Below are 12,982 nucleotides of genomic sequence, written 5' to 3'. Positions count from 1 at the left end.
TAGTTTCCCCAGAAGCCAATTCTCCTGCCTCTGTGTTTTTTCGAATTTTGAAGAATCACACCCAGACATAAAAACCCCAAGCAGATCGTGCCCCTCTTCAGACTCAAATGCACCAATATGAAGCCCACCCAAGACCAAATGTGTCAGAGAGGAGGCTGTCACTCTGATATCTCATGCAGCAGTTGAAACTTCATAGAAAGCCTCCCTGGAGAATGTATTCACCTTAATCACTTGTTCTATTTAAACTTGGTATCTGTTAAACAGAGCCGTGCCAGGACTTGAGTCAAGGATATTGATAGGAGGAGGCCATAAAATGATTGCGTGCAACCGGCAGGCAGATTCACAGAAACGCCAGGGAAGCGCCGAGGATCTCATTTACTAATGCAGTAAGGATTCTAAACAAAATAAGTGCCTAAAATGAGTATATGCATGGGCGTAGCTAGGCTGGGTAACGGGTTGGCATGTACATGTATAGATTCTGTAATACTGCATGTGTTTAAGCCAATGTCTGCCTACTGGGTACCATCTAGATATAGCAGCCACCGCACTGGTCTAAATGCTTTAAATAAAATTGCACAGATATATATAAGTTGCCTTGTTTTGGGATATATTGTATAATATATCTATTGTCATCTGATACCTGCAGTCATTACGAAGGGGCAGATTTAGCAAGATGTGAGTTTAGAGCTTAATACATAAAAACTTACCCATGTTATATTCATTCCTATGGGATTTTTATAAGCATATTTATCAGTGGGTGAACCTTTACCCCGATGTGCTCTCTGCTAGTGTCCTCACTTGAGATCCAACAACAGGGAGGGGCTGGAAACCTTCTAGTAAGCTCAGTTCCAGCACTGAGTTGTACCCCCTGTCTTTGTGGGTTTCCTCTGGACATCACTGAAAAAAGCAATATAGGGATAAATAAAAATTTAGGGCAAAAATAGCTTGGCATTTAAAAAAAAAAAAAAAAAAGCGGGCAATAAAAGGGTTAAACATATTTAATGTGCTGTTATTACATTTTGCCATAGCTGAAGAAACCATTCCCTGTCCCTTTAAGAAGTGCTACCGAAGGCTACGTAGAGAGATGATGGGTAAGCACCCCGTTATCAGTACACTTTGCTTGAGTTAAAAGTCCAGTCTGACAACTGGCAGGTTAAAGTGCATCTGGCGCAGGCCGTGTATGTGTTGCTTTCATTCATTCAGCATTTACTCAGCAGAGACAAAACCTGGTACCAGAGAGATATATCCATAGCTAACCAACTCTATATCTAACCTGCCATGGATATATTAGAGACAGATTCGCGATACAGGAAATCGTCTCTGGCAACTGTAAGTAACCCCGGATTGTGTACAATGGGTGGTTAGTAATGGGGTGTTAGTAATGGGAGGCACACAATATACACTGTATGGCCAAAGAGTATGTGGGCTCCTGTCTGACCAGTTGGGTTGGGGGTCGGGGTTCTGGGCTGAAACTCTTGGCCCAAAGTAGGAAGCACCCACTTATCAAGAATGTTATTGTATGATATAGGGGCCCCTGTAATGCACTGAGGGGTGGGGCTTGAAAAACAATCCCAGTAATTATGTGTTACTATTATACCCAGCAAAGGTACATTCAAGATGGCACCCCTGGATAGAGCAGGCATGGCCTTCCAGCTGTTGTTCCAATGTCCACATACGTTTGGCCATAGTGTACGACCAGGCATATAGATCTGCAGCACCATGAATGACAAGGAATGCAGCAGAACTATTGTACTTTACAACAGAATAAAGAAAATAGGGCTCATTTACATCCGCAAGTGCAGTTGAGGTCCCTACAATCACCCTGCAGTTAGTTGCACATAAACCACTTTCATTTTAAAGGGAAGTTCACCTTTAACTTAACTTTTAATATGCTATAGAATGCCCAATTCTAAGCAACTTTTTATTTGGTCTTCCTTATTTATAGTCTTTGAATTATTTGCCTTTTTCGTCTGACTCTTTCCAGATTTCAATTGGGGGTCACTGACCCCAACAGCCAAAAAGCTATTGCTCTGTGAGGCTACAATTTTATTGTTATCATTAATTTTTATTACTTATCTTTCTATTCAGACCCCTACTATCCATTTATCTGTCACTCTCTCAAACCACTCTCTGGTTACTAAGGAAAATTGGACCCTAGCAACCAGATAACTGCTGAAATTCCGAACTGGAGAGCTGTGGAACAAAAAGTAAAATGATTAAAAAAAACTACCGATAATAAAAAATGAAGACCAATTGCAAATAGTCTCAGAATATTACTCTCCACATCATACTAAAAGATAACTCAAAGTATAGTTGCACTCTGTGCCCTTTCTGCCTTTCATTCTGAATCTAGCACTGCTGCGCCCATTCACATAGGGCAACACTGGTGCCTCTGCCACAGGGAAGCTCAAGGGTAACTTTTGCCCCAGTGTCAGTAGGTGCAGCACACTTCCACCTAAAGAATCGGAGTGCAAGTTTTGCTTGAAATGATGCCAGAAGTATGTGCAGCAGTAATCGGATGCAGTAGTGGCAGACACAATCCAGTTGTGCCAACATTTGCTTTTTCCTCATGTGACTGCAATTCTGGGGAAAAATCACTGCATTGTGCACAAAAAAAAATGGTGCTTTGCTCACTGCACTTGTGGACATACATGTGCCCTCAGGTATTTTAATCACATACAGTACGTGCCTGGGATGGTACAGGAGTATTGCTTGTGCCCGTGGCCATAATATGGTTCCACACACACACAACTGGCTGCTCACAGCCGAGCTACACAATGTAACACAATTCCTTTCTACCCAGGCGAGAAGCGTCATCCCAAAGCTGCTGCCCTTCCTGATTTCCTGCTACAATTACTTTGCTTTGTGGCTTCCGCTCTCGGAGCCTAACTTGTTCCATGCCCTTATCAAGAGCTTGCCAGTCCTCTGCCTGGGTTTTTTCATTGTGGTCCATTCCTTGAGCCAGGGAAGGTTCAGTTCGTACTCTAAGAAGATCTTTGTGGGGCTGATGTTCTCGGCAGCTGGGGACATCTGCTTGCTCTGGGAAGATTTCTTTCTTCACGGTGAGTATGGTAGCATAGGTTTTCCAGCAGCAGAGAGTGTCTTCAGTTTGCATAGAATTTGCATTTTAAATGATGTTTGTAATGACTGTGTAATAAAGGCATAAGTCATGCAGTAACAGGGACAGGGACACTTTACACTGAGCAAGAAAACTGAGCAGAGAAGCACCCGGAGACACTTGTGGCATCAGTAATGTATGATGATTATAACGTCCTGCAATGCTGTTCCAAAACAGCAGGGGGTGCTCCTGTTACATATTCATCATGCTGGCGTTGTAAGGCTGCTAATATCATGAAAGTAGAAATAAAAAATGATTAATTCAACTGCAAAAGTTCTCAGAAGAGCGCTCAGAGCAATTATACATTGTTGTGTGGCTATATGTTCTTTGGTGTTTTGAAAGCAAATCTGCTCAGATAACATGTGTGACTACTAAATGGTACTTTTTTCTCTTCCAGGGATGGTTATGTTTGGTTTGGCCCACATCATGTACATAATTTCCTTCGGGTTCCGTCCTCTCAGGCTGCGGTTATTTATTCTCCTAGCCTTATTCTGTGCCGCCTTCTTCTTCTTCGCTCTCCCATACTTGCACGGACCTTTTCTGTACATGGTGCCTGGATACTCCGTGCTGATTGGCACCATGGCATGGAGAGCTCTGGCCAGGGTCAGCCTGGCGTCTTACAAGTTTTCCTGGGCGCATGTTTTTGCTGCACTGGGCTCCCTCATTTTTGTGGTGTCAGACTGTTTCCTAGCAGTAGATAAATTCTGCTTCCCCATAGAGAACTCCCGCGCTATTGTTATGGCCACCTATTATGGGGGACAGATGTTCATAGCGCTCTCCATCGCCGGTGGCTCCGAGGATGACTTTATGTGGAAGAAGAAATGAGCAGAAATTGCCTGCAGCCAGAAATCAAGAGACTTCAGTGCCCAGCCTCGTGTTAGTGAAGAAGTAGCAATGTGGGAAGCCTGGGATGTCCAACCTAAGGAAAAAAGCACATAAATCTTGGTGGTCAAACCAAAAACACTCCAGTTATTGCCGATCTGCAACTCCCAGCATCCACTGTTATCCTTTGACTGTCTGGACTGATGTGGATCCAGGGCCACCATTAGTAATCATAGGGCTTCGCACTAGTAAGTTGGCATGGTCTTCCCCCCCAAAGGCCCCTAGTTATTGGCCCACTGGTCACCTGGGTGGTGGGCCCTGCCAACAAATAAAATGGGAAAATGAAAAAAAGAAAAACTTTCACATGGATGGGCACACCCCTTATTCATCCCAGCCACACTCTATATATGCCAACCACACAACTTATCAAACCCAGGGCCACTCCCCACAAGCTCCACCCCTTTCACAACCTGCAATTTACCATTTTTCATCTTGAAGCCACCCTCATCTAGTGGCATAACTAGATGTTACTGGGCCCCACTGTAAATTCAGTTAAGGGCCACGAAACACTGGTAAATTGACCTAATGTCATCATTTAGGGCCTTGCTAGGCCGCCTTTAATCCTGAGCCCCTCTGCAACTGCTGGGTCTGCTTTCTCTGTAGTTACACCCCTGCATTAAGCCTTGGTGCCACTGACTGATGTACCCCCTCCCCCAATGGCAGCCCTGCAGGAGCACTTTCCTGGTTCTGTTAGGCCAAAAATGGAGCTAGGAGTAGTAGTTTAACAATATCCAAATTATTCCCATGTCTATACTATTATAAATGGCCCTGAAAGGCATCAGGTTACCTGTCATTTAAAATACCAATAAGCAATAAGCTGTTGGTGGGCTCAGGACCTTCATTCGACCACTCCGAGATCTGCCTGGTCTATTAGGGCCAGTAAACTTTATTTTCCTAATTTATGTTGCTAATAAAGGTTTGCTATTGCAGGGATTACATGCAACATGTGTTTGCAAAGTCTTGTCTTAGGAATTGTCTTCTTTACTTTCCCGAGGGGCAACAAAATAGCAGGCCTTGTGACCCCCCATGGGGCCAAGAAATACATTTCTGCTATAGAATGCAGACAAAGTCCAACAAACCCATTGGCAGCTTCATCCTATACTGCATTCTTATAAGCTACCTCAGTACGCAATACATTCCAGCACCCACAGATGCAGCACAACTAAACACAGCACCGATTCACTTGGTGCAAGCCAGATGCAGCCAAAAATGCCACATTGCATTATGGAAACCCTGGGACTACCTGCAAGTCCAGACTTAGGGTCATTCCAGGGTTCCCTTAAGTCAATGAATGTACTTTTGTGTAAGTGATCAGAGCAGGCTGATCAGGCTCACTACAAGTTTAGAGGGGCATGTATGGGGGGCAAGTACCTTTGCACTACTGCACTTGTGACCACAAATAAGGCTTGATCTCTTTTCCTTCTACACTCCAGTGGGTTTGCCTATCAGAGGTAAAAAGTGATGATTTATATAGAGGCCACTATGGAAACTTTTATTAATGCTTGACGTCCAAATGCTTAGGCCCATGGCCAACTCCTGCTGCAAATAAAAGTGTGAATTATGTCCTGCTGCTACATGGCACAGTAGCTGTCTGGGCAAGTCATTTCCTAGACCGGTCTTCATCATTAGTCATTGGGTCGGGCAGCTGAAGTTTGTAGTTGTTGGTTGGCCAAAATGTGGTTGTCTAGTGACCTGATTTTCTTTTGCATGGAACATACAAAGCAGAAATCCAGATTTCGGTACTCTGCTGCAATCTGAGGGCTGCCATTGGTGGGGGGGGGGTACATCTTGATTTAAGACTAATTTAAGAAACCCCTATCAGCATGGGCCACTGCCAGTATATATATAGATATATAATAGACTATTGTATCTATAAAAAACATGTTGTGTTTGTAAACGATAAGATCTAGATCCGGTTCAAATGGTTGTCATTTTCTTCCTACTTCGACAGCCTCAGGGGCTGCATACTTCTGTTTCCAGTGTGAGGAAGTCATAGACACGTGCTGGAGGTCTGGTTAGGGCGGCTAAGCAAGTTCTTTTACAGACCCATACAGTGACATAAGGGCTTGTCTGTGTATATAACTACTTGCAGGGCAGAGACACCCACCCCCAGAATCTTTCATTTCATGTTGCCTTAAGAAGAAAATGAACCAGACGGTTTCACATAATACTATAAACTCCATCCCAGTCTGCCCAAGCACCCAAGCATTGCATGCGTCTGTCTGTATGCACCATTAATATCCAAGAATCCTTGTAGCAACCCCAGTTCAATGATAAACCAAGCAGTTTTGACTTATTCCAGTTTTCTTGTTCCTATTGTTTTAGTGCTGTGACAGACGGGGATATAGAATAGATATCTGGCCAATTATAAGCCAGATATTTGTAAGGCAGATCATCAGTCAGGGGCTCATACATAGGCCAATAAGATGCTGATTCAGTCAGGTCTGGATTTATGGAAAGGCCACAAAGGCCTGGGCCTAGGGAAAGTTTTAGGTGTGGCATGCCACCCACTTGTCACACTGATAGGGAGCTACACAGGGGACTGCCCCAGATAGGTAGAAGCCAATTGTGGCTTCTGGTTGAGGGGAGGAAGGGGTCGGAACAGCATCAGGTCTGTTCTCCCTGGGGTTCCATTAGCATGCATTTGAGGGTTGGACCAGGGGCACATATATTTGAATTTTGGTGTTGGATTCAGTATGGAAGGGCTGAGCTAGAAGGTTGTATTGGCCAGTGTATGGCCAGCTTTTGTTGACAAATGAGAAGACCAGATACCCCCCCATTGTTCTAAGTATCAGTGTACATAACGTGTTCCCAATAGTTTACATATTGTAGAGTTAAGCAAAGTACTGTCACAAGTTTCTGTTAATTGTATTTTGATTAATGGTACCAGCAAAAGAGTGGCTACAATAACAGCACTAAGTAATGTAGCTGCTATAAGGCAAATTCTGTGATTAGCAGTTCACTCCTTTGTGTCCCTCTAGTGTTTCAGCTTGGGTAGTACCATAGGGAATGGCGCAGTACAGATAGTGATCAGGTGAGTGTGCAGGTAATGGAGGAAATGGACAAGTGCAGTGACAGTCAGTGACCAGATTAACAGATGACAGCTATTGTATTGATTTACAAAGAAGGTGGCACTGAGTGCTATAAACTAATATACACAGCACCAGTGATATATAGTTATAAAGCAAATAACTTCTGCTATAGAGACTGTAACTATAGGGCTATAGGCGCTCCATAAAGGGTATTGTGCAGTGCAACAAAAAAACAGCAATACTCTCTATACACGATACATTGCTGGTACAGGTATAGGATCCCTTATCCGTTATCCAGAAAGTTCAGAATTACGGAAAGACCATCTCCCATAGACTCCATTATAAGCAATTAATTCTAATTTTTAAAAAGATTTCCTTTTTCTCTGTAATAATAAAAAAGTACCTTGTACTTGATCCCAACTAAGATATAATTACCCCTTATTGGGGGCAGAACAGCCCTATTGGGTTTATTTCATGGTTAAATGATTCCCTTTTCTCTGTAATAATAAAACAGTACCTGTACTTGATCCCAACTAAGATATAATTACCCCTTATTGGGGGCAGAACAATCCTATTGGGTTTATTTCATGGTTAAATGATTCCCTTTTCTCTGTAATAATAAAACAGTACCTGTACTTGATCTCAACTAAGATATAATTAATCCTTATTGGAGGCAAAACAGTCCTATTGGGTTGAAATTATGTTTAAATGATTTTTTTAGTAGACTTAAGGTATGGAGATCCAAATTACAGAAAGATCCCTTATCTGGAAAGCCCCAGCTCCCGAGTATTCTGGATAACAGGTCCTATACCTGTACTGCATATTGCTTGTGCTATTTCATGTCATACCATTGGCACTATATAAACAGGAAATATATTGGTTTTGATTCATACGTTTTTTCGTTGAATAACTTGAGTGAATTCAGTATCTACTGTGTCAGTAGATTATGTCCACTTATTAAGTCATCTATAAATCTGGCCACACATCCACATAATTCATATCATTCATTCATTGCTTTTTATTATTTATTGTTTCATATAACTGACAACCACAGCATGTGTCTTGACCCGCCCCTGCAAGGATGATAAATCTTACAAAAAATCATGGTGGGTTTGGAAGAGCAGTGCACATGTAATCAATTAATTGCACAATATATTGAATTACAGTACAGGATATGCCTCTACTTCTAAGGTGGGCAGCACCCGGAAATGGTTAGACACGGGAACAGGGGACAGAAGTAGGAATTGCGTGGGCCGGGGCAGAGCTGTTGTAAGCAAAGGAATAATTAACACATCCCTGTGTACATGTTCAGCTCAAAGGGTGACAAATATGGGACAAAATATGTGGCAGGTTGGCCAGAGTGGCAAGCTTTGCTCTAACATCTCCCCAGGAATAAACTATCCGCTGTGGGTTTAGTTCAATGGCACTGGGGTCCAGGACATTTTGAGTGCTCACTGGTATTTAAGGTCACAGCAGTGTGGGACTGGGGTGAGAAAGCCTCACAAGGAAGCCTTGGTCCCCATACCCAGTGTCCAATCTATTTTTCCCCCTCTGTTCACTCACCTTCTTTATTCGCATTATATGTACTGACCCTCTCTTCTCTAATACATTAATAGAGAATGACCATGGAACAGACACACAAAGCCACATGGTTGGATAAGCAGGAGAAATTACTGACTCCCTGGCTCACTGGGAATTGCGACTGGTGAGCCAGTCTGACACTAGACTAAGGTAATCCTTGTGTTTTTCTGATGAACTGAGAATAAAGGGTTAGTGGTTATTTATCTTGTTCCCCATTTCCATACCTCACACATAACTGTGGCTTTTTCCAGATCAATTCCTTATTCTATTGTGTTATATCCCATCCAGATATGGTGGCAGCTTAATGCTCACGCTCTAGGGGCTTTCTCCTTCTCCTGGTAATGACGTGCTATGAGATCCACCAGGGCCTTTAGATACCACAAACATCACTCCTGACAGAGGAGATTTGTTCTCTTTGTCACCATATAATGTTGTTGGGTGATCACATTCCAGATAAATATGATTTATGTTCTCATATATTAGTTCCCAATGACAAGTATTACCCACAGAACAAAAGGGAAAAATACCATTTACTTCCTCCCCAACTTCTGCTTTTACCCTTGAGTTGTATAAAGCAAAGCAGAGGGACTGCTGCTTCTCATTGGTTCCAGATCCAGTGGAATTCTTGGAAGGGAACCAAAGCCAAACAGAAATGAACATTCATTAAACAAAGCACTGTAAAATGCAACAAACAAGGCCCTAATAAGTTCCTCCTTTAATTACATGGTTATTTCCCAGAAAAGAACTTGTAAAAATGACAAAACTTGAATTACTATTTAATATCAGCTTGGAAAGGTCACCCAACAGTGTATTGATTCTGTGTTCAACTTTCGTTTAATTAAATGTATTGCCACCATGAAATAGGTTTCTGACCTGATGGGGGGGGCTGGCTTTCAGGGGGTGTTGCCAGAAGCTGTAGTACAACCAGCTGTGGGCTGGGCATCCCTGGTATACACAAACTCTTACACAATATATATCCTGTGTTGTTTTATTTACATTCTTCTCCAAGGGGAAGGTGAAGGCTCAAGGCTAATTACCATTGTGCCCTTAAACAAGAGCTACATGTAGGGTCGGAAGCAGTATTTATTATACTTTCCATATCTGTAAAGAGTCATTTATGGAAATCAGGGGTGTATCTATAGAGGGAGCAATTGATATAGGTCCCAGGGGGTATAGGGGGCACACTAAGCTATGACTGATGAGCAGTTTCAGTATATGTCTAGTTTTATTTCCAACGTCTTGGGGGTGCTCTAAAATAATTTTGATGTAGGACTCAGTAACCTACACCACTGATGAAAATAATTTAATGTGGTGGCCTAAAGAGGCAATGGAGATGGGGGACTATATTCCTTTGACATATTATGTCAGACTTTCCCTAGGGGAGTTCTCACCAAATTCAAAGGTAGAGAAAGTGAGTAGAGGGCCCAAATCTAACAAGAATACTTGTTTCCCTGGTCAATCAGAAATTTTGGCAAGAAGGGCTTACTAACTGCCCAAGGGAAATAAATAAATGACCCCATAAGTGACAGAACCCAGGCAATAAGTGTTTTTCCTGTGCCAGTAAAGAAAAAAGGGTTTTCTGTCCCACACGCTGTCAGGGTTGGGCAACTTGTAGGGAGAGCAGCCAACAGTTCACACACTTCCGTAAAGTGAAAAGCACGCACTCTTCCATGTAGTCATGCAACTGAGAACTTTATTCGCACATCCAAGTGTTACCAGCAACCAAGCATACATGCATGTTATTCCAGGCAGGCCTACAATCACAGGCAATATTCACATTTCCATACAATTCAGAGGTTTTCCGTTTCAAGCCTGGGTTTTCTCACTTGTCTCCAGTACTAGGATCCCTGTGCCCCGCTGTTTCATCAATCCGACGCTACCTGCGGTGTCCCTACCGGCAGACTTCTGGCCTGAAGCCAATCAACCCCCCTCACTAGCCTATCCTGTCAGCTTGGGTCCCTTTCTGGTGGATGATCCACAGGGAAACTGTTCCCATTAACCTCCTCATTGGAGCAATAGGCAACCCATGCTACATACTCTGTTTTAGACACCTAGTCCCTGCTTAACTGTTACTCTAACCTACTTTAGCCTGCCTCTTACCCCACACGCTTGGTCCTCTTCTCCTGCTCCAGCTTAGTCGCTGTTCCCTCCCATCAAAGACCCTGATGGTTTCCCTTTTATACCATTTTAGCCCTAGTGCCTGGTGTTCAGTGTTACTATACTGCTGCCTATTTGCCATTTACAGAAAATAAATGCTTTTAATGAAAATGAAGTGCTGCCTGTGATCATGTGTGCAAGTGAATTCAACAGTGGGAGGACGTTGGAGTAAGTTTACACATTACAATTCTGTGGAAAAAGGTGTGTGCTTCCTATTTATAACTGGGAAACCACAGGATAATATTAATATTTATCCACGTGCTAAATGTCTCTGCAAGCAAGTGATCTACACTGATTCATGAATGATGCAGTCTGGACCTTGAGGTACATGAATGTACTTATAGTAAGGGAAGGAGGGGGTTAGGGGAACTTCTTGCACAGGCTGGGTATCCCTGATGTAAACACTATAATGTATAATGTAAAAATGTACTTTTAACAAGATTTCCCCTAACCTTAAACCAGCCCTCTCTTTCAGCAAGCATACACCAGAGCAGGCCCATTACATAAACTGTTGCCGTAATGCTACAGTGGGGAATATGCGAGGGATTTATATAGAATAACAACAATATATAGTTCATGACCACAAATGTAACATAAATAGGCATCATGGGAGTTTCCAGTGTATTTTAGGTATAGAGTTTAGCACGTTGCTTTTTCAGGCTGGGTGCAGACATGCCAGGGAAAACATACAGGTACTGTGCTGTATGTACAGTGAAGGAGGAAATGGGAAATTAGACTTGGTGTCAGTGCCCGGAACCCAGTGTTTCTGTACAGCTGTTGCACAACGTCACGGGACACACAGTTGTTAATGCTGTATGACACTGATGGATACACCCTTCATGCTCGGTGAATTCATGTTGTTTGGCTATTCTCAGACATGTATGCTTCTGAAGCAATCACATTCTTTGCCTTTTGTATAATACACAGGGGTGGGCAAAGGGCCACTCCTTCATGCCAAAAATAGCTTATATCAATCAGTGGCCTGGAAACAGGTCTGGATAGAACTAGAACAGTAATAAAATAGATAATCTAAACTACACAGAATGTTGGGTCCTGAGGCTAAATAAGCAAATGAATCTTGGTCCCGTTTAAAAAAACAAAACGTACTTTCTGTATGCCCAGCCTGTGGGGAGCAACACTTTTTGGGCTCAGGAAGCCATCTGTAATCAATAAGTTGGGACCCTACCTGAGTTCCCTATACAATATAGCTAATGATTTGCAGAATAATTTGGTGAACTTCAGAATTCCTGGGGTTGTGGTGATTTTTTGTCCCCATACACGCTGAGATCCGCTCACTTGGCGAGATTGCCAAGGGAGCGGATCTGCACCCGATATCCCCACCTACAGGTGGGTGATATCGGGGAGCGTGTAGTTTAGTAACATAGTAATATAGTAAGTTGGGTTGAAAAAAGACATACGTCCATCAAGTTCAACCATAATGCCTATATATAACCTGCCTAACTACTAGTTGATCCAGAGGAAGGCAAAAAACCACATCTGAAGCCTCTCTAATTTGCCGCAGAGGGGAAAAAATTCCTTCCTGACTCCAAGATGGCAATTGGACCAGTCCCTGGTTTAAAAAAAAATAAATCGATCATTTGGCCCTGGGGCCAAACGATCGAATTATACTGGCGGCAAGGGGCAGTCGGTTCGGGGACCGTATCAATGAGCCAATGAGGTCCCCGATCCAACTGAATTTTCTAACCTGGCCGATCGAGATCTGGCCAATTTCAGGCCAGGCCCCTCGTTTCTGCCCCTACACGTTCCAAGGGACCCGTGTATGGGGACCTTAAACCAATTTGCTATTCAGCAGTTAAAAAGATTCTCTGGTGGACCCCATAGGGATCAGACCAGAGACCCTGGGCAACTACAGGGCCATTAAAGGCAACAGGAATGGGAGTTGGGAGGTTATAGGATAGTGGGATTGGAGGCACTGGTTGTACAGATGAGCATATAGGTGATACAAGATATAAGGAATAGGTATCCATCTTCCCTGAGAAGATCCCACATGTCTAATGAAGCCTCACTTGGCATTGTTACGGGTATATAAAGGGGTAATGAAAGGTTGGGGTTAGAACAAGGACCCACTTATTGATGCTGCCTATGTCATGCAAAAATTCATATCATGCTCTCAAAATTTGACTCTTCTAAAACAAGTTTTAGTCCACAGCATATTGTGCACTGTCATACAACATGAGAGGCTTAAACCATT

General features: G+C 43.0%; 1 protein-coding gene across 2 annotated transcripts; it reads left to right on the top strand.

The window, feature by feature from the left end:
- Nucleotides 1-290: 290 nt before the first annotated feature.
- Nucleotides 291-4,957, top strand: tmem86a (transmembrane protein 86A). 2 transcript variants are annotated; one of them, XM_018095257.2, is made up of 4 exons: nucleotides 291-386; nucleotides 1,029-1,329; nucleotides 2,804-3,062; nucleotides 3,516-4,957. In XM_018095257.2, the coding sequence occupies exons 2-4, from the start codon at nucleotides 1,279-1,281 to the stop codon at nucleotides 3,941-3,943; spliced, it is 738 nt and encodes a 245-aa protein (XP_017950746.1). In that variant the 5' UTR covers nucleotides 291-386; nucleotides 1,029-1,278; the 3' UTR covers nucleotides 3,944-4,957. The 2 variants fall into 2 exon arrangements, with proteins under 2 accessions (XP_017950746.1, NP_001120083.1); NM_001126611.1 differs by lacking the exon at nucleotides 291-386 and having other exon boundaries at nucleotides 1,251-1,329.
- The last annotated feature ends 8,025 nt before the right edge of the window (nucleotides 4,958-12,982 follow it).

Source organism: Xenopus tropicalis, chromosome 7 (assembly GCF_000004195.4).
Source record: "Xenopus tropicalis strain Nigerian chromosome 7, UCB_Xtro_10.0, whole genome shotgun sequence".
NCBI classification, from domain to species: Eukaryota; Metazoa; Chordata; class Amphibia; order Anura; family Pipidae; genus Xenopus; species Xenopus tropicalis.
Note: the sequence above shows the minus strand (reverse complement) of the source record. Positions and strands in the feature narration are given on the sequence as shown.

Excerpts from the sequence above, each read along its gene's own strand:
- tmem86a (XM_018095257.2), top strand. The coding sequence starts at position 1,279 with ATGGATATATTAGAGACAGATTCGCGATACAGGAAATCGTCTCTGGCA. Across the intron at positions 1,330-2,803 it reads GGAAATCGTCTCTGGCAACT|GCGAGAAGCGTCATCCCAAA; the intron begins GTAAGTAACCCC and ends CTTTCTACCCAG. Across the intron at positions 3,063-3,515 it reads GGAAGATTTCTTTCTTCACG|GGATGGTTATGTTTGGTTTG; the intron begins GTGAGTATGGTA and ends TTTCTCTTCCAG.